The sequence below is a fragment of the Maylandia zebra genome, linkage group LG18, assembly GCF_041146795.1.
Source record: "Maylandia zebra isolate NMK-2024a linkage group LG18, Mzebra_GT3a, whole genome shotgun sequence".
NCBI lineage: Eukaryota > Metazoa > Chordata > Actinopteri > Cichliformes > Cichlidae > Maylandia > Maylandia zebra.
This window is the reverse complement of record NC_135184.1, coordinates 33,725,434-33,752,165: the sequence shown is the minus strand read 5'-3', so window position 1 is coordinate 33,752,165 and position 26,732 is coordinate 33,725,434. Positions and strand designations below refer to the sequence as shown.

Sequence of the window (26,732 nt, the reverse complement as noted above, 5' to 3'; positions counted from 1 at the left end):
GCCTCTGAGTGGGCCCTGTGGACACCCAAGTTTGTGAATGCAATAACTCGAGAACGAGGCGATGTAGGATTTTCAAACTGAAACCATCGGTATCTAAAATTCTCTAAAGTTTGTATCCCGGTGACCTCGACCTCAAGGTCAAGGTCAGAGGTCAAGTTTTCTGAAAATCGTCTAAATGTGATAGTTCAAAAAGGACGTTATCTAGAATGTTCTAATTTATAGTATAGGTGCATCTACTAAAAATCTCAGATGAGTTTGAATCCTGGTTACCGTCACCTCAAAGCCACATAGGATTTTCACATTCATCCCACAGGCGTAGGAGGCTGAGGAGCAGCACTGACGGCTGCCGTTTTAGAAAAGAAATTCAGTCTGAAACTTTTTTGTGTAATGGAAATGTGTTCCTAGGTCAGCAATTAAAGTAGACACCACTTAAGCAGGAAACTGACTCCCAGCATCGGTATATGCACATGCACAGTATCTCACCAAAGTGAGACACATTTTTGTAAATATTTTAGCATAATCCTTTCATGGAACAATACTGATGATATGACACTTTGATAAAGTGTAAAGTAGTCAGTGTACAGCTTGGATAACAGTATAAATTTGCTGTCCCCTCAAAATAACTCAACATACAACCATTAATGTCTAAACTGCTGGCAACAAACGTGAGTATGCCCCTAAGTGAAAATGTCCAAACTGTGCCCAAAGTGTCAATATTTTGTGTGGCCACCATTATTCTCCAACACTGCCTTAACTCTGTTAACGGGAATCCTCTTCCACTCCTCCATGATGACATCATGGATCTGGTGGTTGTTAGAGACCTTTCACTCCTCCACCTTCCATTTAAGGATGGTTCCCTCAATTAACTGTAGTGCCAGCAGCACTCATCCAGCCCCAAACATCCCACCACCATGCTTGACTGTAGGCAAGACTTGTCTTTGTACTCCACCTGGTTGCCACTACACACCGTTGACACCATCTGAGCCAAATGCGTTTGTCTTGGAATTGCTGTCCGTACAGACACTATTAATGTGTAAATGATTAACTAAAAATCTTGTCAACACAAAGTTCTTTATTTGGAGGACATTTCTACAAGATAAGTTACTGAAAAACTGCTTGTGCTTAAAGTGCTTTGGCACTCTTTGGCAATACCGTAGGTAATGTAAAACTTCATCATCACATCAGCCTCCTCTGATGACCTGTTTGCTGCTGCCTGCCACTGAAAGGCAATGGAGAGAGGGGAGACTTGGGCAGTGCATTTATTGCAGCATATAATGTGTTTTCACTGTGCTTTTTCAGCGTTCAGAGGTTGATGGCTCCGTGTCAGAGCTGGCTATGAATTTCAGACAGATCAGGCCTTAACTTAACAAAAAAGTTATCAATCGTTCTTTTCATCTTTTCTCATTACCCACAGCTACATCCACTTCTGTCGGGCCTAGGCTGCTCACTAGGGCTGGGTATCAACACTGATTTCTATTATCCATTCAATTCCAATTCACAAGGTCCCAATTTAGCCTCAGACAGTCAGAAATATTCTAATTCTGATCATTTATCAGTACTGATACATGTGAGACTTCATCAGAGGTGTGAGCCTTTGTGTCAAAGTAACTGAGGATAAAACACAGAAAAACATGAGGGAGATTTTCCTGGCCTGGCTTTTTATAGCAGATAAACTTAAAAATATTCTGCAATATTGCAACATTTTTAATTAAAAAAAAATAATTCAGTATTGAACAGCAAAAATTAGGCTTTCTAGTTCGCGGCCATTTAAGTCAATAAAAAAAAAAAGACAGCGGCTGACAGTGCTGTAAACCACGGTAGACCGGCGGGTAATAAGCGAATGAAAAATGTAAATGACGATGTTTTTCCAAATGTGAAGCGTAGTTTGGATCTTCTTTTGTTGCTGGTTCAGTGAATTTCGGTTGGAGAGAGATAAAACCTGCAGCTCAGAATCTCACGCAAAAAAGACGTAAACACAGCGCGGACCGGATGCATCAGAATCAGTGAGCTGTCGGCTTTCACCCGTGCCCTCGGGTGAGAAAGCCGAGAAAGAGAAAGCTGATTCTGATGTGGCGGCTCTGTGTTTACTTCTTTGTGCAGAATCCGTTTTCCTGCTCTCATTTGCTGTTTGTTGAAATAGTTTTGTGAGCTTTAACCTGAGATTCTGGCGTTTCTGGCAAAATACATTTATATTTGTTATGTTGTAACAAGGAATTGTCCACCAGGGGGCAACAGTTGTTGAAGAGTGGTGTCAGTGTGTGTGGCGCATGCCCCAGTTCAATATAACAAAGAAGTGACTGTGAGGTCAACATGGTCTCCGTGGTTCCTGAGTTCTAGGATATCACAATATTTAAAAGTTGATTCAGGATTTAATGAATCGATATCGCTTTATTCGAGCTACTGACCTCTCTCTATCTGCCTGCACTTTCAAACGTACAAACGAAGGACAACTACAGGACCATGGCCAATCAGAGGTCCCGCCCCTGACTATCTCTGATTGGTTTAGACCACGATAGGCGCATAATGTGTGTCAGTTGTTGACCACACGGAGATTTTCAGAGTTGCTGAGAATTTTATTTTATTTTATTTACTCGAAAAGTTGGTCACACCAGTGAGACCTAGGATTTTTTTTAGTTGCACCACTGAATAATTTGGTCACATTTGCGACAACACACCTTCTACCCATTTGTACCTGAGACCTTGTAACACTAACGAGTCACATGACACCAGGGAGGGAAATGGCTAATTGGGCACAAATTGGACATTTTCACTTAGGGGTGTACTCACTTTTGTTGTCAGCAGTTTGTGGCTGTGTGTTGAGTTATTTTGAGGGGACAGCAAATTTACACTGTTATGTACACTGACTACTTTACATTGTATCAAAGTGCCATATCTTCAATGTTGTCCCATAAAAAGATATAACAAAGTATTTACAAAAATGTGAGGGGTGTACTCACGTTTGTGAGATACTGTAAATGAAAGTAATAAAAAGTAAAACTGAAAAACTGTCATGTCTGATAACCGGGCGTGTGACTAAAATATAAATTACCTTGCTCTAATCCTGCTGATGACTGAGTAATAGCCTCTCCAGCCAGAGATACCAGACTATGTTCTTCTATGTCGGAGGGCGGGGAGACAGCACCAAGATCAAGCTCATACCCATTAGGGTCAGATTCTACAGAATACTGTCCCTGGGAACGCCACCCTCGGATAGGCTCTGGCCCCAGCTCCTCTGACGAACTCTGAATGGGTTTAAATCCATGAGAATCATCTTCCATAGCAATGGTGTCCAGGTCCTCTCGACTGTAGCTAATCTCTATGTCACTGTCTTCATCTGGGAATTCTGACTCAAAGCACTGAGTTCCCGTTGAAGCTTTGTTTTCAACACAAGACAGACTGGTGTCTGCTTCGTCACCGGCATTTCCTGTGCTCTCACCAGTGGCAGTATTTGTCAACGGAAACAAAATATCTGCTGCGAAGGGGTCGCTGCCTTTGAAAGGGTCAGAACCAAAGCCATCTGAAAATCAGAATATTTAAAGAGTTTATACTTGTAAGTTTTGCTAAGAACAGTATTGAAGTTGAGTAACAAAACAACAAAATGAACAAGAGCCTCTTTATGTCAAGTGAAGTTCTGTTTAGATTAGTGGTCTATTATAACTCACCAGATGAGTCTGTTTTAAGGAATAGGTCTTCATTGAAGAGGTCATCTATGAATCATGTGTAAAAGAAATGAAATCACTGTACTTTATTAATACCACTGCAACAAAAAGTAAAGGTAACAAAAGCATATATGATTAGTTTGCCAAAGAAAAAAATCATCATTTATCCCACGATGTCACAGCCTAGCTCCCTCTGGTCCCTAGAGTTGAAGGAGTTTTGATGCCCAGCTTGGGTTGGTTTATTTTCTGAGCCCCTACTCTAGTCCTCTCCTACTCCAGAGTTTGAACCACATACACAGCCCCAGGATCAGAGCTGCCCGATGTCCTAGTGGGAAAAGTTCTACTTGTGCATGAATTAAGTTGTCCCTTCTGTCAGAAAAAAAGCTGTAGTCTCCACCAACCCAGAGGCTGGATTTTAACAGTTCTGATTCCCAGTCCTCTGGCTGCCATAGTTCATGTCCAGTTCCAATTACCACCTTAAGGCCAAATCACTTAACCCTCAAACAATTCAATTACATCACTTTTGAGTGTAGCCGTAGGGCTTGAGTATGTTCATATTCTAACAGGAAGATTAGGTATTGCAATCATCAACCACTTCTTCAAATTGATGCCAAACTACCCAAGCAAACAAAGTCACACTCTTGAGTGATTTGCTTGGAAAGATGCACTGGCACAGCATTCATTCAGATCTAACTGTCTGGGGGCCAGGTTGATGTTCGAGAAATGCAACTTTTCTTAACTTTTCAGTACTGCAATGCAAAGTGAACGGATACCCACTCCAATTCAGCAATGCGTGTCACCTCTTTCAAAGTAAATTAGAGAAAAGAGTGCCAAAGTCTGAAATCCACGACAGCAATAGTAGCTCAGCCTCTGAATTTGTTACATACGGTCACACTGACAGCGGGCGAAGGGGTTGGCTTGGTAGAAGTCCAGCTGGCTGAGGGGGTTGGGGTTCATAGTGAACTCTTCCTGGTCTCTTTCGTTTTCCCCTTCGGCGTTGAGGTCCCCTTCCTCCAGGCCATCCTCTATGTCAGACCTATCCATCTGTGGACGCGTGACAACCAGAGGTCACAACACCATGGCTCTATCCAAAACTAAGGAAGATGCCTTTGACTAGTGACAGCTGGTGCTGCCAAGTTACACCGGTTAGAGGTCTTTAAATTAATTTAAACTGATTTCATATCAATAAAGTCAGCACTAATTACAATGTCAAGTTTTTGGATGGATTTTAGCCTAAAATGTTTTGCACATAATTCGTGCTATGCATGACACGACATGTTCTGTAAGAGCGAAGCTACCTTTGGTGAGCTGGTCCCACTGTCATCTTCTTCTCTGGTACCGACTAGATTATTGCAGAAAGGTGAACCACTGCCCCCCTGGAGGTGTTGGAGGCACAGAGAGAGAGATAGTTACTAAAATGTCACAGAAAAGAAAACGCAAGACACATATATATATATTCTCCATGATAAAAACCTGCGAAAACTGTAGCATAAATATGAAAGACATAGAATAATACACTGAAGAAAAAAGATCACAAACAGCTCCAGATCACACACTAATAGTCCACATGCATGAGCTTGATTCATTTTTGACTCCCCAGAGAAAACATGTGAATTCATATCTATATTTCCCTGCTAAATACAGATACTAGTTTTAAATTTGAATTTAAATTTAAATTCATTTTTGATAGATTTCTAAAATATTTGTGCTTTTTGTTTTGATTGTATAAATATCTTTTTATGGTCTAATAACTTTGTTAAGCAGTGTTTTTAAAATGTCTCATATTCAGTGCCTTGGCTCCTCCAGTCCAAATGTGGAAATGCCCTGGAGAAGATAATTCATGCCAAACAGCCACTGGATCGGATATAGTGTAAGTGCACAAATGGCAGTATGAATGTGTGCGTAAATGAGTGAAATGGGAAATGGACTGGTTCTTATATAGCACTTTTCTTCTCTTCACTCAAAGTGCTTTATAAAACTTGCCTCAATCACACAAGCACTTTTTTCTTTTCTTTTTAACATCCACACACATTTACATTCCGATGGATGTGTTAGTGATCAACTTCGGGTTAGTTTCTTGAAAGGGGATATTTGGCATGACTGGAGCAGCCAGGGATTGAACCACCAATGTTCAAATTAATAGATGATCTGTTCTGCCTCCGGAGCTACAGTCACCCCAGAAAGAGCAGAAAAGTGCTGTATAAATTGATCATTATACAGCACTTGTCACAGTGCAATATAACACAGAAGAGTGTTTGTTATTGACTTTTTATTGAAATTCAGCAATCAATATACTGTGCACTTTCATTTTTATCAGTAGTTACAAAGTAAAAGCTTAAATGTCCTGTTTTTTTTTTTTTTTACATGTATGACCCACAAAAAAACCAAACAAAAACCCCTAAAACAAAAACAGGAACATTAATGGACATGAAATTGTTATTACACCAAATCTGATTCGAGACTAGTACAATCCAAGGTCAATGTCCGGTCTGTGTAGTATCAGACAGTCCATCCATTTCTTCCAGCATCAAGCAAACAGGTTCCTCTTATAACTGGCGTCTGCTGTCATTCTCTCCATCCTGTAAATGTCTACTGTGATGTCCATCCACATGCTCAGAGTTGGGCTTTCTGTGAGAGCCATTTTTTGTAATGGCTCTCTTGGCTGCCACCAACAAAATAATAAACAGATATTTGTCTCTCTTTGGCCATCCTTCAGGCATTAGTCCAAAAGATTTAACTTTACTCTCCAAAGGCAGATGACTTCCTAAAGTTGTATTGCATTGTGTATTTCCTGCCACTAGGTTTTAATACCATGACAATCCCAAAAGACATGACTATGATTTGCTTTAGTATTTCCCCAGTGAATTGCCCTCACAGCAAGATATTTGGTAAGGGGTAATAAAATATCTTGCTATACTTCCTGTGAGCCGCTACATTTCCATCGATATGTCCATAATGTTGTCCATTTTTCCTCCCTCCATTTCCCACTTTACGTTAATATATAGAGTTGAATGTATTTCCCTGTTTTTAAGCCCATTGTATACGCCAGAAATAATGCCTCTATATTTGTTTGTTTCTTCCCTCGCAAACATGTCCAGCAGCTGTTTACTTGATTCTTGATACTCTGATTCTTCCTTTTAGAGCTGCTTTTTTCATCCCATGGAATATCGGGCGCACGTCACCATTGTCATTAGTCTCCAAATAAAAGCGGCTCTGCTCTTTAATGTGGGGATCTTTCAGTATGCTCGAATTCAATTTTCTTGAAGAAATGGATATCGCTACCAGATGCTGCATACACATTTAGCAGCGTAATTGAATTCCCCTCAATGTTTTCCCTTATTGAAATAAATCACCCCTCCTTATCTCTTATCGCAAATGTTTTTTCAAAATGCTTGATAAAAGGATGGCAACTCCTCATCTTCATCCAGAATTATGAGATGATGAAAATACATTTGTAAAACCCATTCTTTTTCATTTCTCTTGTTCCTTGTAGTTTAGGTGGGTCTCCTCTGCATATTCCCTTCGCCAACTTAAAACCCAAGCTGCATAATCATGATCTAGGTCAGCGGTCCCCAACCCCCGGTACCGGTCCGTGAGTCGTTTGGTACCGGGCCGCGAGAGTTGAGGCTCGGGTGTGAAATGTCTGGTTTTCAGGGTTTTTATTGGTTTTCAGCGTTATTTTGTTATCGTTTTTATCGTTTACTCGGTTTTCCTGGGTCTTTTCATGTGTATTACGAATAAATTTTCTTTTTTTCGGTACCGGTACTAGTTTTATTTTGTTGTATTTATCCGCGACACGTTAAAGGCCGGTCCATGGAAATATTGTCGGGCATAAACCGGTCTGTGGCGCAAAAAACGTTGGAGACCGCTGATCTAGGTTAATCCTGTTTCAAATCTGTCCAAATCCATGTTTCTGCCAGGCTGCTTTCAGTGTTGTTTCGTTCAATCTGAAGTTGGCCATCTTTACAACTATGGACCGTGGCGCCACATTTGGTGGTGGCTTTGGCACCAGAGTGCAGTGTGCTCTTTCCACCTGTAGCTCAGTGGAGTCAGGCAAATCCACTACTGATGGAGACTCCTCCTACAATCCTTCTTTAATGCCATATATTCTAATGTTTTCTCTTCTGGATCGTCCCTTTAGGATGATTTTTTTCAACATCTCTGTTACTGCTTCCTCATTAAGTTGTATTCGGGTTTCATGATTCTTTCTTCAGCCTCTTCCATTTTCTTGTTTGTTTTACTTATAGCCTCTCTGATTCCACTCAGCTACGCACAGTTGTCTTTTCTGAATTTATTTAGTTCTCTGATTGTTCTCCACTAGCCTCTGCTTGCTTGCCATTATCTTCCATGATGCTGTTAGCAGGTGAGATCTGGTCGTCTGTGTCTCCCTCGTGTAGCTTGTGTTGCACAGATTTCTTTCTATTTTTTCCTCTTTTTTTCCTCTTTTTTGGCATTTTGAAGGCCTCACTCTTATTTCTTATTTTCACAAAAGAAACTTTGGTAAATCAAGTTGCCGTGTGCTATTTTTTTTTGGAGCCATGGGGACATATTTGACATTAGAAAAATCACACGGCACACCACCAAACAAAAATGTCACAAAAAGCATGTTGATAATTTTTGCCCGCGCACCAGGTATAGCAGAATTGGTTTCTCCAGGGCCCAGGCCAGACTGACTACTTTTTCTTTTCAAATATTTATCTATTGCTATTACGCCCTGTGTCGTCTCACAGCATGACTATTATGTAATTTCTTCTTCGCCTTCTTCTGTTTTACTGGCAGTTGGCAACCCATTTTATTAGAGGAGGTAGTTTTACTGCCCTCTAGTGGAGGAGAGTGTAATTGTGCCGCGGCACAGTGGTTGGGAAACACTGGTCCCACAGTTTTTATTATTATTATTATTATTATTATTATTATTTCATTTTGCTGTAACAAAGACAAAAGACGACATTCTGTACAGTCTTTTGACAGATTTTTATCTTGACAAATGCAATATTTATGAATATGTGTAAAACTTTCATGTTTCAGATCATGAAACAAATTAAAATCTTAGACATGGATAAGTAAATAGAAAATGCAGCTTTTATATGATGCTATTATTTTTCAAACCACATGCCTCAAACCACAACCGCTCTGAAGCTGCTGTTAATCAACTATGTGCAATATCTCAGTCTCTACAATATTTTGGTCTCAGTGGAATTAACATCCCATATAACATGTATATAGTTCACTCACATATATGTACACATATATATTGCATTTTTTTCCCTTGCTGTATATTGTTTTCTCTTCTTTACTTTTGCAACTTTGTGGTCCAGCTACCCAGTTTCGCTGTGCAAGAAACTGCACAATGACAATAAAAAGCTCTAAGGCTCTTTCTCTCTCTCTAAGTCTCAAAGCTGAGAAAAGTTTATGTGGGACCTGCCTCTCCCAGTGTTTTTCACACCCGTAGATGCTTGAAATCACTGAGTGTCACTGACTCTCTTTGGTCTCTGGTTATTACACCACTGCAAATGGCTCCCTGCAAAGATTTAGGGAGCGGCAGGTAAAATATGTCGTATTTAAACTTTCAGGATCTGCTGTTCTTTTTGCTGGTGAAGTGTGTCATGTTATCATGCCTAAGAATCTCTCTAAGTTCCACAGAATAAAAGACTGTAGATCCTTGAGGGTATGGAAAGAGATAAAAAAAATAATTATTTATTTGAAGTGTATCAAACAACTGTCCAGGACTGGACTAATAAGCCCTAGAGCAGATGATCTGAAACAGCTGACAGATGGTGTCCAGAGAGAAACATAGGTCACAGTTGTATAATGTGTATTAGAGGCAGCCATGTAAATCTGTAAAAACAGTAGCTTCTGTGACCAGAGGTGTATTTCCCATACAAGAATATTCAATTCATTATAGTTTTGTTGGACTAACGACATCGATTTGTCAAAGAAGACTAAATATTTATTTTCCAAATACATGAAAAAAGCTATCCATGCCATGGGATTTCTTTCCGCAGTGTCCAGTTTGTCTGCTAGTAGTTCCTTTAAGGAACACTGGAGAAATCTGCTTTCAGAACATAGTGACTAAATGTGGAGATGATAGTTTCTAAACCTTCTGTTCTTAACAGCGACTAAGGCCTGTTCTCACACTTCTAGGAATCGTCAGTATTGTTTTAGATCACACTTGAAAATTGTCATTCATATTCAGTAAGGGGTACTCGCCATCATCATTGCCATTTACCATTATGAGGTCAGCATAGGCAGGCAGTGATTGGCTCCTTCCCCATGGCCTCAGAGACGGCAGATTATCTTCAGTGGTGTCTGCAAGAGATGTTGATTCATCCAGATGGCTTTCTGGAGTGACTGCACCTCCTGACAGAGAGTACAGGGTGTGCTCCTCCTGCAAGAAACACACACAGGAGTGGGGTGAACATGAAAAGCTGGTATTGTTAAACTTAAGAAACCAGATACATGTTTTCCTCTTTTTACAACACATATTTTATTTGAGATAATTAAATGCAAAATGTTTTTGTGTTTCTCTGAAATCAGAAAAACAAACTATATTCCTACCAAAAAACGGGAATAGTTATTTACTTCATTCACTTTCTTAGTGCAGTCATGGACAGATGGTCCATTTTTCAAAGCTTTAGGGGATAAGTGATATTAATAAAATAGAAATCATTGATATGAACACTTTATGGACAGATGCACTCAAACATCCTTGTAATGATCGTTGTACCTGCAGGATCTCTTCATAAGACTGTCTGATCGAGTCTTGTAGAGGACTGTTCCGCTCTCCAGCCTCTTCCACTTTCCTCTTGGCCTGTTTCACCTCTTCTCTTAGCTTCCTCAGCCTCCATCTGGCTCTGGAAAGCTCCCTCTCATACTCCTCCACTTGGCTCTCCTTCTGTGCCTCCTCTGCCTGCAGAGATAGGATCTGGAAAGACAGGACTCAGTCAGTCCAGTGGGCTACAACAACAAATGTATTAGCTCATCTTGAATTTAAGAGCAGTGAAATGTCTTTCTGATGAGACTGATAAGAGCAACACAAGGTTAGAAGAGTGACACATGAATTATACATCTGTGTCAGATTGCATCGCAACTTACACATAACTGTAGCCCAATTTTAACTACGCTGCAACCTTCAATGTAACCTGACTTGCACCTCCCAAGGAATGTAACTCCATGTCATGTTACTGTCTACCATGATGACTTGAATGGTGCGGAAGGTTGCCGTGTAGGGATAAAAGGAATTTCTGTTCACTATATAAACTATGATGTAGATTTCCTGCAGAAGTTCAAATCATGCTTAAGTGGCACGAAAAAGAAACACCTGGAGGAACGTTTAGCAGTAACTAATTATTTAAATAAGCATTAATTAAGAAGCAGCAAGTGTAACGGTATGACTGCACAGCTTTGGAACGGGAGTCGCAAGTTCGATTTCCGCCTGGAGTGACTGTATCCAATAAGAGTCCTAGGCTAGACCCCCATGCTAACCAAGCCTACCGCAGACATGAGCGAAGGAGATAAATATGAAGCCATACTTGCTCGGACATCGCCCGGATTAACAAGGTCCGCATCAGGTGTTAAGAAACCAGGGCACCCAGATGAGAAGTGGGCTACAGGAACAGGAAGGCATCGGTGGGCAAGAGACAAAAATAGTGCACTGTTGGAATGCTCTACACAAGTAACCCCAGTGGAAGGGGTTACACGAATATGATTAAGATTCTTATGGAATCTTCAGTACCCAGCATCCACATTGATGGCAAAACAACTAGTAGCTCAGTGTTCCAACATTCGGAAGAAGGGACCGCTCTCATGGCTAGAAATTGAAGAGGTACAACACACATGCTATAGAAAAGGGGAGCCAGGACGACAGGTCAGGGGGGAGATACCATTACCCCCACCTGAGATTGGGTACCAAGCCCATGTGCGATAGAAGAAGGATTGTTGAGTGAAAGACAGATTCATGGCGAAGCTTGAAACCTGGATCCTCCATAGCTGGTTACCGAAACTAACAAGCTGATCTACACCACGGCAGCAATGAACAGTGAGAATCTTGGCTACAAGTTGAACAGCCACAAGGAGCAGTACCCTCCATGGAGAAGGAGACTACAGGCCAAGGTCAAGGTAGGCGTCTAGTCTAGTTAGACAGTTCTGTGAGTCCGAGCAATAGGCAGGCAGGGTGAACAACACCCTGTTGACCATCCGAGAAACCTTTTTGCAACGAGTTGCTCCTGCAACCCTGTCCCTGGCTAGTGCACCCACATTCTTAGCTTCCGCTTCTCTGCGCTCCCCTCTCCTGAACCATTTACAGGGGAGGTGGGCCAGTGCAGAGGCTTCTTCTTCATTCTGCTCTGCTATTCCAGCACTCTTCCAGGGCCTTTCCCAATGTTAATTCAAGGGAATAAATAATTGTTGGTTCCTTTCAGGACCCTGACTTGTAATGGGTCAGATCTTACCTCCTGGTGACATTCTTTAGAAATACTTACTTATGCACAGTTCCTGTAAGATTTTAAGGTTTTATTCCACCATCCTTTGTGCACAGATGAAGCAGCCCATCAGTTGCTCGGCCTTTGACAGTACCCGGTCTGTAGCCGAGTTCTCCATTAATTTTCATGTTAAGGGCACAGAGACAGGGGGTTAAGAAAACGCTTTGTGCTCCCCTTTAAAAGGATGAGCTCGCTGCACGGGATGAACCCAGGTGTTTTGAAAGCCTAGCCGATTTTGCAATCAGGATTGACAATCGGTTGCATGAAAGAGAGAGAAGAGGGTTAGAGGTTACAAGACTGGGTGGGCACTTCTCCATTCGTTTTGCTCCTCGGACCTTTCTGACTAGCTCCATGAGTGTCTGACAGCACAGATAAAACAGCTGCTAGTCGATGAGAGACACCCAGAATGGCTAACTGAAGGCTGAAGAGACCTGATCTTCAAGGACCCCAGTCTTCCTTGTTGGCATTTGCTTTGCCTCCCCCTGAGCCAATGCAACTGGGATGCACAAGGTTGACATCAGAGAAATGCTGGAGGAGGTTCGACGAGCAGTTGTGTATGTATTGTGGTTTGTTGGGCCATTTTCTGGCCTCTTGACGTGTCTGGCCAAAAGACAGTGCCTACCAGTAACTGTGGGCCGTGACAGGGATACTAAGTGGGCAGTGCCTCTCCAGATGCCGAGGGTCCCCGTATGCAACTCCCTACCACCCTGTGTGGCAAGACCAGGACCTATTCAATACAAGTGCTTTTGAAGGCAGGTGCCAAGCAGAGTCTGATTGACAGAGATTTGGTGCAACAACTTGTGAGGTTCTGGTAGCTGTAAATGCTCTCAATGGTCAGTCACTTCCCTCCGTCACTCACCAAACCAAACCAGCTGAACTTATTCGTTAACAAGTATCTACTACCTTGGTCCATTTCTCATTACTCCTGACAGTCCAGGTTCCTCAACACCTGACCTGGTGAAGTCCAAGCTGTTATGGCTTCAGTTAACAGCCATAACAGTTATGGCTTCAGTTAAATATATCGCAAATATTCCGAGATAGGCTTGGTTAGCATGGGTGCCTAGCCTGCTGACCCTTACTGGATACACACCTTCACGTTGAACCCCCAACATAAAGTTCCTAAGGGGACAACTGTGCTATCGTAAGAATAGCAACACCAAGGCTGGAAGACAGAGCAATACTGGAAGAGCATATGGGAGAAGGACACAACCCAAAACAGCAATGCTCATTGGCTAGTAGATCTAAGAACAGACCACAGCAAAGGTCGCCAGTATGAAGAATTGGACAGAACCAGGCCCTGACATGGTTCACGCCTACTGGCTGAAGAAGCTGACTGCACTCCACGAGCGTCTGGCAGCGGAGATGAACCAGCTGCTAGTCAATGAGAGACACCCAGAATGGCTAACTGAAGGCCGGACAGTTCTGATCCTCAAGAGCCCCCAGATGGTATCGGTGACGTCCAATTACCGGCCAATAACCTCCTCAGTACCACATGTAAGCTCCTGTCAGGCATCATAGTGGCTAAGATGAACAGTCACATGGGTCAATACATGAGTGGGGCACAGAAAGGAATTGGCAAGAATACCAGTGGCGCAAAACACCAGCTAGGTTGGTGGACTAGGCTGACCACTGTGCACTGCCGAATTGATTACAAGAAGGCCCATGACTTGATGCCCCACACCTGGATCCTGTAATACTTAGAACTGTACAAGATCAACATGACCCTAAGGGCCTTCATCAGGAACTTAATGGGGATGTGGCAGACAATGCTAGAGTTCAACTTCAAGCCCACAGCACAAGCCATCATCAAGTGGATCTACCAAGGAGATGCTCTGTCCTCACTACTGTTCTGAACCCATCAGTGAGATCATTGATAAGACTGGCTATGGATACTGACTATGGAATGGAGCAATTGTCAGCCACCTCCTCTACATGGATAACAGCAAGCTAATGCCAAGAGTGACCGAGACATCGATTCACTGATCCAAACCACCAGGATATACAACAATCACATCGGAATGTTGTTCGGGCTGGAAAAGTGTAGTCGGATGATAATAAAGAGAGGGAAGGTAGTCAGAACTGAGGGGATTGAACTACCAGAAAGCAACAATGCAGACATAGAGGACAGTTACAAGTACCTGAAGAGGCCGTTAGGTAAGAACGGAGGTTAGAAGCCTATCATCAAGATCAGGAAGCTCCTGACCATGCGTGGAGAGTTTCACCCCAAGTCCAGCACCCTTAGGCTGTATGGTAAGTGGAAGGAAGGAGGTCAGAGACTGGTGAGTGTCAGCACCACAGTCCAGGATTAGACAACGAACTATATTAGGAAGATGGCTCAAACTGACTGCCTGGTCAGTGACAACTTGAGCCAACAGAAACCCAAGAAAGAGGAGGAACCATCATGGAAGGACAGGCCCCTGCATGGTATGTACCACCGGCAGAGAGTGGAAGTGGCTGATATCCAAAAGTCCTACCAGTGGCTGGACAAAGCTGGACTGAAAGACAGCACAGAGGCACTAATCATGGCAGCACAGGAACAAGCTCTCAGCACAAGATCCATAGAGGCTAGGGTCTATCACACTAGGTAAGACTCCAGGTGCAGGCTGTGTAGGATGCCCCTGAGACAATCCAGCACAGCAGGGTCCAGATGCTAGCAGGCAGGGCATAAAGGGAACGCCATAACCAAGCGGCTGGCATAGCATAGCATAGCATAGCATAGCATAGCATCTTTATTTATAAAGCACTTTAACATAAAACCACAGTTCACAAAGTGCTGTAAATGCAAATAGCATAAGCGTCAAACTCAAGGCCCACGGGCCACATCTGGCCCGGCGGACATTTATCATTTTATATAGACTTATTATTATTGTTATGCATGGCCTGCCGATATGAGGCACTAATAACACACAAACTACAGATCCCTTGCTGAATGCTAGGCTAGCTGGGAACATTCCCGAAGCTAGCGAATTGCGAAGCTAGCCCCTTACAATGGCGAAGAGAAAAGTTGATTCTGAAAACAGAGCCTTTAAGCACCGGTGGGAGACTGAATATATGTTTACAAACATTGCCGGTAAACCTGTGTGTCTTATTAGTGGAGCTAATGTGGCTGTAATTAAGGAATCTAATTTAAGACGGCACTACGAGACAAAACATCAGGATAAGCTGAAAAACCTAAATGCAGAAACTACAGAAAGTAGAAGAGCTAAAGAAGAATCTGACATTTCAGCAGATGTTTTTCACCAGAGCAAAATCACAAAGTGAAGCTGTTGTGAAAGCAAGTTTTATTGTAGCAGAGGAGATAGCCAAATCAGCCCGGCCATTTACCGAGGGAGAGTTTCTGAAGAGCTGCGTGATGGTGTGCGACGTCTTGTGTCCAGACAAAATGCAGATTTTGGCAAATGTGAGCCTGAGCAGAAACGTATGTCAAAGTGTAACCGACATGAAACTGCCCTGGGACAAACTTGTTGGATTTGTAACAGATGGAGCGCTGGTGTTGTGTGGTGAAAAAAGTGGACTAGTCAGCAGGATGCGAGTAAAGATGCAGGAGAACTGTACCGGTGAGTTAACAGCATATCACGGCATCATACACCAGGAAACGCTGTGTGGTAAAGTCCCAAAAATGGAGCATGTAATGATCACCGTAACGCAAACCGCAAATTTTATCCGAACTAAAAGTTTAAATCACTGTCAAATTCAGTCTTTTATGTGGGAAATAAATTCAGAGTTTACCGACATTCCTTATCATACAGAGGTCCGCTGGCTGAGTTGGGGAAAAATTCTCAATAGAGTTTTTGAGCTCAGCAAGGACATGGACATGGCATGTATGATGCGGTGAAGGCATTTCAAGTGAAGCTGTCACAAATGCACCAGTGCAATCTGCCTCACTTTCCCTGTTGCCAAGTAATGTTGAACCAAGTCAGCGCAACAATGTTCCCAAATGCGCACTTTGCTGATAAACTGAGCGCACTGAGTTTGCGGCGCTTTGGTGACTTTGAAGCACAAAATGAGAATTTCGAGCTGCTTCACAGCCCATTTACAGTCTACGTAGAAACTGCACCTGTGCAGATTCAGATGGAGCTGCATTCTAATGGGACACTATAAATATCTTTTAAGAAGACTCTTAAACTCAGAAAGAGAAGAGGCCTGTCTAACGTGCAAGGGCAGATCATTCCACAACTTTGGAGCAGCTACAGCAAAAGCGCGATCACCTTTAAATTTATACTTAGTTTTCAGTACCTTAAGGAGCTGCTGATTGGCGGACCTAAGGGAACGGGCAGGTGTATATAGTTGTAGTAGCTCCGAGAGGTGGGGTGGGGTGGGGGTGGGGGTGGGGGGGCAGGCCATTAAGAGATTTAAAAACAAATGAGAGAATTTTAAAAACAATCCTAAAATGTACAGGTAGCCAGTGGAGTGAAACTAAAATGGGGGGTAATGTGCTCAGACTTGCTTGTTCCAGTTAAAAGACGTGCTGCAGCATTTTGCACAACCTGCAGACGCCTAATGGATGCATCACTAACCCCACAATAAAGTGTGTTACGATAATCCAACCTACATGTAACAAAGGCATGGATTACTGTCTCAAAAAGCTGTTTTGATAAGATGGGCTTTATTTTGGCTAATTGCCTCAAATGAAAAAAGCTAGATCTTACAACAGCTCTGACCTGGCTTTCAGGTTTAAGATCTGCCTCCATTTTAACTCCCAGATTAGTGATGACTGCTTTAGCATACTGTGCCAGCAAACCAAGATTTATAGCAGTGGTCTCAGAAGCACCACCAAAAACCATCGCTTCTGTTTTCTGCTCATTAAAATGTAAAAAGTTCAAAGTCATCCAGGCCCTTATTTCATCAAGGCATCTGAGTAGAGGGTCTACTGAGAAGCCATTTATCTTTTTAAGTGGGAAATAAATCTGGGAGTCATCAGCATAACCATGTTTCCTGAAAATAGAGCCAAGGGATCGGAGATATAGGAAGAAAAACAAGCGTGCCTAAAACTGAACCCTGTGGGACCCCACATTGAAGAGAAGCAGCAGAGGATACAAACTCACCAAGCTACTCACTCATACAGAAACATCTGTGCTGAATATGGCCTTGAAGTCCCAAGGTCAAAATGGGAGACGCCCCCAAGGGTGGTGGAGAATGACCGAGCTAAGATCCTGTGGGACTTCCAGATACAGACGGACAAAGCGGTGGTGGCTAACCAACCGGACACCGTAGTGATAGATGTAGCGGTTCCAAATGACAGCAACATCAGGAAGAAGGAACACGAGGAGCTAGAGAAGTACCAAGGGCTCAAAGAAGAGCTCGAGAAGATGTGGAGGGTGAAGGTAACAGTGGTCCCAGTGGTAATGGGAGCACTAGGTGGAGCAAGTCCCAAGCTAGGCGAGTGGCTCCAGCAGATCCCCAGAACAACATTCGAGATCTCTGTCCAGAAGAGCGCAGTCCTTGGAACAGCTAAGACACTGTGCAGGACCCTCAAGCTCCCAGGCCTCTGGTAGAGGACCGAGCTTGAAGGATAGACAACCCACAAGGGCGAGAAGGGAATTTTTTATATGTATATATAAAAATATATAAAAAGAGGTGGAAATCAACAGACACCCCATGTTACGATATTATAACAATAGTACTGCAATAACATATATTGCATATATTGCTGTAGATTATGTCTCAGACAGGCAGAGTTTCAGACCCAAAGTGCATACATGCAGGCAGGACTGAACTTAGTTTTATTGTTGGATCTACTGAGAAATAAAAAACCAGGGAGGCTAACTGACAAAAACAAAACAGACATAGCAGTACAGCGATTTACCACACAGACAGGGCACACATCAAGAGAGAGATCACAATGATTGACAGAGTAAAACACAAATAATATATACAAAAGGGGAAATCACAGCAAAGAGGAGAGACCTGGGGAACACAGCAGGTCATAATCTAACAGACGAGAAGGGGGAAGCAAAACTGAACACACTGAACATGGGACAAGAGACTGTCAAAATAAAACAAGAAACACACCAAGATGCAGACTAAGACATGGGGCTTGACACAGGGGCCATGATGAAGGAACACACACAGGAACAAGAGAGACTCGGCAAACATGAATACAAAATAACTCAAAATATTAGAGGAGCAGAACTCAACCCTAAAACATACTAATAAAGCAAAGCGTCATAAACCTAAAGGAAAACTCAAAAAGCTGTGTCACAAACCCCGAACCATGACACATTCTGGAATTTTGAAAAACTTTGGCTTATTCAAAGTCATCTTCTCTGGCCATGGTTCTGAACACTTACACTGTGCGCTCAACAGTTTCACCCACCTCTCAAAACTCCACAGTTAACATCAACGTCCCTCAAACTGACCGTAGTTTTCAAGGAGATGAGATACCCACTCATGCAGCTGTGCATCACGTGAATGCTGAAAAAATACAGAGCACAGGCTGCCAGAGCAGCAGTACTGTGCATCATTACCTGCTGACTTTCTTCATAGCAGAGCTGTCTGGTTCCCTTTATTTGCTGTATCAGTTTCTCTTTGTGTTTCTCTAATTTAACTAGTGTCTCCTCCAGCTCTTTGCGGTCTGACCTCTGCTCCTGAAGTTCCAAGTTTTCCACTGCCACTGCGCTCTCCAGCTCCTACATCACACACAAAGACACAGTTAAAATCTGCAGAACGATATAAATGCTGGGATGATGAAACATTCACACACACAAAGTGCAGGTGAAAAAACAAAATTACGAAAATACACCAGCCCAAGTTACTGTACAGAGCTTTTCCCTTTGCTTGGTTGGTTTTTGTTCTGGCACCAGAAATGGCACTTCCCCTTTTTTAAAGTTCATAGAGAAGTCACCAAAATCTGAACATTTCAAGGACCAGGACATTTGGCAATCCAGACTTGCGCTGAACACGTGTGTGTTTACAGCTTCATGTTTGTGAGACTAGTCCTACAGCATCATGACATCACATGAGAGCATCATGGGAAATGCAGTGATGGAAGGGTCCCAAACTGGAAACCTTACAGCCACACACATGCATAAAAATGATATAGGTACTGTCCAAATGATCTCACAAATAACAGAAAACGTGATTTCGACAAAAAACACAGACACACACAGACACACAGATTCAAACACACACACCAGTGCTAGGTGCTGTGGTCTTCTTACTCTGATCTCGGCCGTCTTGGCAAGGATTCTCTCATCAGTCTCCATGATGTCGGCGTCCCTGGGAGATGACCAGCAAAGTAGACAGGAATGTTTAAGGAGGGATGAGAGAGAGCATTCGTTCTTCCAGTCTGCTTTTCCTTCATCATGCCCTCCTTCCCACGATCCCTCTATTTTTTCCTGCTGCACTGCTGGCTCCTCCATTGCTGCCCCTCTCTAGCTGTCGCTACACTGCAGAGGAGGCGGAGCTCCCTCTGTTAACGTGTCAGCGTCTGCACGCACGTGTGTGTGTGTGCTGGAAAATGCACACAGGCAGACTGCACCAGCGTGGAAGATGAGTCAGACCAGAGAAGGGTAGAGCCGACTTATGCATCAATGGAAGAACGCCCGCTCCTGTACAAGTCTCCATCCTTCATGTTTTCCTCCTCCTCAGTTTCCTGCCATACCACTGTTTCCTTCATATCCTTCTCTATACTCTCCCCCTCTCCATCACCACTGGCCTCTGCAGTATGATCAGTTCATACACAACACACAGTGTGTGTGTGTGTGTGTGTGTGTGTGTGTGTGTGTGTGTGTGTGTGTGTGTGTGTGTGAGAGAGAGAGAGAGAGAGAGAGAGAGAGCCATCCAGCAGCAGTCTGCACAGCCAATCAATATCAATCAATATTCATTCTGCCCTACTTCATTAGCCAGCCGCACTGGTGTTTTCATCAAATAGTTTTCAAGAGCACAAATACAACCATGCAAGCAAAAGCAATGATCTTGGGTGAAGGGGTACTCTGAGAATAGGTGCATTGCCATTTTGTAGGTACTACTCAGATCATCAGCTACCTCTCATGTAATTCTGTGTAGTTACTCCTGAACAGCTAAAGTTTCAATAGGATGATGGCTTTATCTCCCACATAGTTTGTGCACTTAATCAAAATAGAGCTAGAACGAAGCACTGCAATGTGCTACCAAAGTCAAAATGCAAAATTGTTCAGGTATGTACAGTTTGGATGCTGCTCCTCTACAAGCAGTTACAGGTAGAGTAAAACAGTTCATCAGCCAATAAAATGTCCCCCTATTTGGAGTAAATAACTTTACTTTGTGTGGTTAGCATGTTCTGGGATTAGGTTAACCTGGAACTCCTTTTCTCTCAGGTCAAGCTAAGATTTAGTAACTGATTTGTGCTTTTTTGATTACTTTGAATCACCCGTGTTGCCGTCTGACCAGAATGAAAATAGCAGCCATTTCTGCAGAAAACAGCACATGCAGAGAAATAATGAGGTGATAACAGAAAGGAGATAGGACCAGATCAGAGACACAGATGGAGGAGGGGAGATAAAGCCACAGGACAGTACTCTCACTGTTACCATCAGAGGCTTGCAGATGGTTCAGGCAGAAACCGAGAAGTGCACGGGAAAAAGCAGAGGTGCTTTTATTAACAACAGATAGTGTTGTTGTAATAGTTCAGCATCTTTAAAAAGAAGAAAAATGTAGCAATGGGTTTTGGTCATTCCTTATAAAACCTGTTACAAATTACAGTTAAAGAATCTTAACCATGCTTAATTGGACTCATTTCTCAAAGATCGTGCAACTAAAAGGCATCTGTAATTTGATACTGTAAAGTCCCATTTTTGGGGATCAAAACAGTTCTCAGTGTGGCTTTTCATTGAACAGCCACTACCATTGCTCTAAACTTTGTCCAGCACTTGAAGTGCTTCCTGATTTGATTCCTTTTCTTATATATTGCAATATCTGGGGCTTGTTTGTGTTCCTTATTTTCCCCCTCAGTCTCTGACTGACCTACCTCCTGCCAGGTTTTAAACTGAGAGGAAAGATATATGCTCATAAACAGACTTTTGGGAGACTTGATGCTAAATTCAAATTAATATTAAAAAAGAGAAAAAAACCCTTAGTTTAACTGAGGCTCCTGTTTGTTCAATTTCCCAAAAGAGTGAATTCCTTTCAGACTGGTGAACTACACATCCGAAGTGGCCGGCTGTTCATGAAGTTGCAAATTGCAGCATGCTACAGTCTGTCCAAGGTATCTTCCGTGCTCTGCTCAACATCTGCATTTTTAATGTGCTGTAAAATGGACTAATCTTGTTTAAAGTGATCGAGAAATGTAACTTTGTTTCCCTAAAGCTTATATATATCTCAAACCGGGAACTGTTTTGTACTTTTTGTTCTTTGTATGATCAACTTTTTTTTGTCAGTTTGGCTTCATGGAGCCTATTAAACAAATTGTGGAAAATCAAAAAACAAAAAAACAAAAAACAACAGATAGTGCCATCCTGGAACATTTGCTCCCTTCATGTCAGCTACTCAGCTGCACCCACACTACATGCTTAGGAATCCTGTGTCATGCTACTTATGTTTCCAACAACAACTATGTCATTTGACATCCTTGACACAGCATTCATAAGCATGTAGTGTGGTAGTGTTGTCCTGTATTTGCAGTGGTTATAGAGGACAAATCATTTTTTCTAGCTTTGCTACTCTAAGTAGTCGCGCATCCTCACGGTGACACCCCAGGAAGTGAAAGGAAGCTTCTAACGTTGTTTCCTTCCACTTAAAACACTTTGTTTTGAAACATGATTTAATTTCATTTTCATTGCTCACCCCTGCTGCCAACCCAACCACAACCTGATGTCATTAACGCCACAGGACATAATTTCTTGTATAGTTCGAGTAGTGTAAAAAAACAATGTTCCTTTCCTTCACATTCTCCTAATTCCTGAAATTATAGCCAAGGCTGTCTCAGCAGCTGCCTTTAACTAGCTAGGCTACAGTCCCTGCAGCTTACTCACTTTGACTGATGTTTTTAGTTCTTATGAGTCTTCCATGATGTTTTCTCCATAAATAATTAAACCCTTTGTGGTACAAGCCTGATCAAATGTAATGTAAGAGATGTAAGTCACTGTAAGTTATAGTTTGCTTGTCAATTCATCAGATTTGTTTGAGAAGAAGTTTCACTGTGTGATCAATTTCTAATGTACAGCTATCCTCTATCTACACACACACGTCTATCTTTGTGCTGCTGTCCATGACTGCAACTACAGTGCTCTATCTAATATTCACACACATTCATATTCTGATAGATGCATTGGAGAGTAATGTGGGCATAGCAGGTTGCGTAAAGATGAGCGAGTTCGGTGTGGAAGAACTTGCACAGTGAGAAGAATGAGCGCTTATCTCAACCCGACAGACCACCTTTGGTATGAATGTGGGCCTGGCCTTCTTGTCTGATCTCAGTTAGAAACACTTCTAAAAGAATGGACAAAAATTCCCACACACTCCTAAACCTTGTGGAAAGCTTTCCCAGAAGAGTAGAAACTGTTATAGCAGCAAGGGTGGCCCGCCATCATATTAAACCCTATGGATTAAGAATGGGATGTCACTCAAGTTCATATGTGTGTGAAGGCAGATGAGTGAATACTTTTGTGTTTTATCTGAGATGTTAACAATTTAAACATAACCATATTTTTAAAAAGGGGGTTTTATATACCCATTTGATAAATACTTGTAAGTAGGGCTGGGTATCGTCACTGATTTCTAGAATCGATTTGATTCCGATTCACAAGGTCCCGATTCGATACATTTGTTCAGAAGCCTATTGAGCGGCAGAAATGAGGCTTTCTTGTTGGAAGTAAGTAAAAGGAAAACACAGCGGCCCACAGGCTGTAAACAACGGTAGACTTGTGCGTAACAAGCAAGCGAATAATGCAGAAAACAGATTTGTAGACGGGAAACTGTTCTTGAAGTACAGAGAGAGAGAGTGCTCTGTATGAAGTGTGATTTTATCCTGGTGGAAGCAAAACAGGAAAAGTCAGAGGGAATTCATGACGATGTTTGCGTGAAGCGTAGTTTGGATCTTCTTTTGCTGCTGGTTCAGTCAATATTGGAGAGAGATAAAACCTGCAGCTTCAGAATCAGCGCAAAGAGGACGTAAACACAAAGCGCGGAGCCGCCGACGGATCAGAATCAGCTCGCGCTTTGTGTTTACGTCTCAGTGCAGAATCCGTGTTCCTGCTCTCCTTCACTGTTTTAACTGTTTGGTGGTTGTTGAAATTTTCTGAGGTTTAACCTGAGGACAAAATAAATTTATATTAAAAAATCGATTCAGGATTTTAATGAATCGATATCAGGTTATTAGGGGTGGGTTTTTATAATCGATTCATCGATTAAAATCGATTCTGGCCTGGATAACGTAAAATCGATTCATTAAAATCCTGAATCGATTTTTTTATATAAATTTATTTTGCCCGAAATGCCAGAATCTCTGGTGAAACCTCACAAAATTTCAACAACCACCAAACAGCTAAGACAGTAAATGAGAGCAGGAACACGGATTCTGCACTAAGACGAAAACACAAAGCGCGACCCGCGGATCAGAATCAGTGAGATGTCGCCTTTCTCACCCGACGGCACGGACACGGTCGGGGCTGAAAGCCGACAGCTCGCTGATTCTGATCCGTCGGCGGCTCCGCGCTTTGTGTTTACGTCCTTTTTGCGCTGATTCTAAAGCTGTTAGTTTGATCTCTCTCCAAACAATATTGACGAACCAGCAGCAAAAGAAGATCCAAACTACGCTTCACATAAACATCGTCATGAATTCACTCTGACTTTTGCTGTTTTGCTTCCACCAGGATGCACAGCTCTCTCTCTCTCTGTACTTCAACAACAGTTTCCCGTCTAAAAATCTGTTTTCTTCATTATTCGCTTGCTTGTTACGCACAAGTCTACTGTTGTTTACAGCGCTGTGGGGTTTGTTTGTTTTTTCGTTTTACATACTTGCGAAAAGAAAACCTCATTTCTGCTGTTCAATATTGAACAAATTTAAACTTTTTAAAATGATGCAAAATGCAAAACGCCGTGTCTCTAATCAAACCGCTGTAACATCAGAGGTGATGTTCATATGTTGATTAATGGTTTTCTTTCGTTTTTGATGTACTGCAGAATATTTTTATAAAATCCCAGAACAGGAAAATCTCCTTCATGTTTAAATGTGTTTTATCTTCAGCTACTTTGACACAAAGGCCTCTGCTGTGACGCTCACACCTTTGATAAAGTCTTGCGTGTGTCAGCTTCCTTTTCATAGATACAAAAATATGTAAATGTGCTGATCTGAATTATAATATTTCTGACTGTCAAAATTTCCCAGATTCAAATCGAATTGAATCAAATCGAATCGAATTAAATCGTGGATCGAATCGATTTGGGACCTTGTGAATCGGAATTGAATCGATTCTAGAAATCAGTGACGATAACCAGCCCTACACGTTATCCAAGCTAGAATCGATTTTAATCGATAAATAGATAATCCAAACCCAGCCCTACTTGTAAGTGTTACAGTTGTTTTGTTTTATGTGGATTCAAACACACAATTATGAGTATGTCAAAATTAGATATCTTTTTATTCTCAATCTTAATCTGCTGCTAAAACTATTACAATGCTGTTGTTGTAGCGACTACCAGCTACTAGAAAACTGATGCGTTGCATTAGTGGGTTATTTATCACCAGGAACATTAAATTAGTACAATTAATTTCACTTTGATCTGCCAAAGTCGTCTCCACATCCCGCTCCGCTTTTACATGTGCAAAAACAAAGAGCATTTCTCATCACGAGTCAGCATTTTCACATTCTGTACATCTGGGTAAGTATGTCAGGACATGCCATATACATAGTTACAGTTATGTATATGATATTATAAAAGCCTACTACAAACTACTTGCCTAAGGACTGGAGAAACATGTGTCAGTCTTCTGGAGTCTACATTAAGACAGAAATGAGCACTGAGCGCAGAGAGTAAGTGTTGCTGTTTTACCCTCCATCCTTGGGGGTGCTCGCTCGCAGCGTCCTCCGACACTCCACAATAAACCGCATCATTGCTGCAGCAGCAGTGTTACTGGCCGAGCGTCAGCCCAGCCTCCTCACTCCTTGACTGAGCGGTCACTCCTGCGTCAGCAGCAGACACTGACAAGGAAATAAACAGGATTTCCTGTCCGACCTTTCAAAATAAGACCAGGCCGTGACAAACCTGCGCTGGATTTTGGACTCGATAAAACAGCACTGAAGTGTAAAGTTGGCGTTTGGCTGTTATGACTGTCCTCCCAAGCGGCCCACCTGTTGTACTGAGTCCAGTTCATGCTTTCTGACCCTGACCCACAGCTGTGGAGAGAAACGTCTCTCATATGAGAATTTTTCTTTAGTCTTGTTGGGTCCACAGAAGTCTCCACGGTGGTTTAAGCAGTGGCGGAGCGGGGTGGCTTACTGGGCTCAAGCCCAGGTTGTTTTTTCAGTCTTTTGGAGTGTCATTTTTTCAGTTAGATGCCTGGTTGACAGCTGTATAAAACAAAAACTACACACAATATTCGAAGCGCATGTTGTTCAGTATATTTCTACGCAAAACAAGAGGAATTTCAACCCACAGCAGTACATTCACAGTTGAAACCAGATATTTACATACACTTTATGGAAAACACAAGAACATTTTTTTACTGTACAACATCAATTTAGAGTAAACTTGTTTTGTTTTAGATAAATAAATATTGAAATATCTTTTGAATTAGTTAAATGTCAGAATAAAGAGAGACAGAGCTTCTATTTTAATCATCAAATGTAGGAGTACATGTACACTAAGTTTATTGTTAATTAATAAGAAAACTCCAGACGATTCCATTCTGAGCTGAAGAAGCTTCTGATTGGTTAGTAGAGTCCATGTGAGTAAACAGGTGGCACAGCTGTGGATGCATATAAGGCAAAACACAGAGCCTGTTTCTGTGACATGGGAACATCAGGAGATGTCAACAAAACACCAGGAAGAGAACTGTGGAGCTCCATAAGTGTGGCTCAGTTTGAATACAATTTGGTGCCGTTTACAATTAAGAAATACAGACAGTTTCTCTCTTTACTCTTAAAGTTAACAAATGTGTTTTTTATATTTATCAATCTAAAAAAATAAACATTTAGTCTGATTTGATGTTACAATTAAAAAAGTGTTTGTGTTTTGATCTGAAGAGTTTGTAAATATCTGGTTTCAACTGTATATTTGATGATGTTGGTGTTTGGCTTGATTGTCAGCACAAAGAGGGAGAGCGATGAGAATGATTCTCCAAAAGTTGATTCTGTTCATCTGGACGCAGCGTTTTGTGGGAGAAACATTTCGTCACTCATCCAGTGACGTCTTCAGTCTCAGCTGACTGCAGGTTTCAATCTTATAAACAGTACATTTGCATAATGACTGAAAGCAGCCCACTGAAGGAGCAATGGGCGGGAGGTCAGTTCCTTAATCTTAATTATCCAAGAGATGAGAAATTGCATAATTATGGGTTGCCTCTGGGTTTAAGAGCAACTTTTGTGTCTCACTGACACAGGATCAACAATGATGTCAAGCGAACTGTCATTTCCATCGCTCTCACACTGCAGGCCTACTTGTTGTTCCTAGAGTATTT

The 26,732-nt window shown here is 42.1% G+C and overlaps 1 protein-coding gene across 4 annotated transcripts in view; it reads right to left on the bottom strand.

Annotated features, from left to right (window-relative positions):
• LOC101470953 (uncharacterized) overlaps positions 1-25,229 on the bottom strand; it is a 33,954-nt gene extending 8,725 nt beyond the window's left edge. Inside the window, exons 1-9 of one of the 4 annotated variants that reach the window (XM_024806174.2) lie at positions 25,106-25,229; positions 19,270-19,354; positions 18,604-18,765; positions 10,384-10,581; positions 9,886-10,044; positions 4,958-5,035; positions 4,547-4,703; positions 3,663-3,707; positions 3,050-3,517 (exon numbers count right to left, since the gene is read on the bottom strand). In XM_024806174.2, coding sequence (XP_024661942.2) covers positions 3,050-3,517; positions 3,663-3,707; positions 4,547-4,703; positions 4,958-5,035; positions 9,886-10,044; positions 10,384-10,581; positions 18,604-18,765; positions 19,270-19,354; positions 25,106-25,167 — 1,414 coding nt within the window. In that variant the 5' untranslated portion in view covers positions 25,168-25,229. Of the gene's footprint in view, positions 1-3,049; positions 3,518-3,662; positions 3,708-4,546; positions 4,704-4,957; positions 5,036-9,885; positions 10,045-10,383; positions 10,582-18,603; positions 18,766-19,269; positions 19,747-25,105 lie in introns of those variants that run through there. The other 3 variants (XM_076877157.1, XM_076877158.1, XM_076877159.1) reach the window with 3 other exon arrangements.
• Between the last annotated feature and the right edge of the window lie 1,503 nt (positions 25,230-26,732).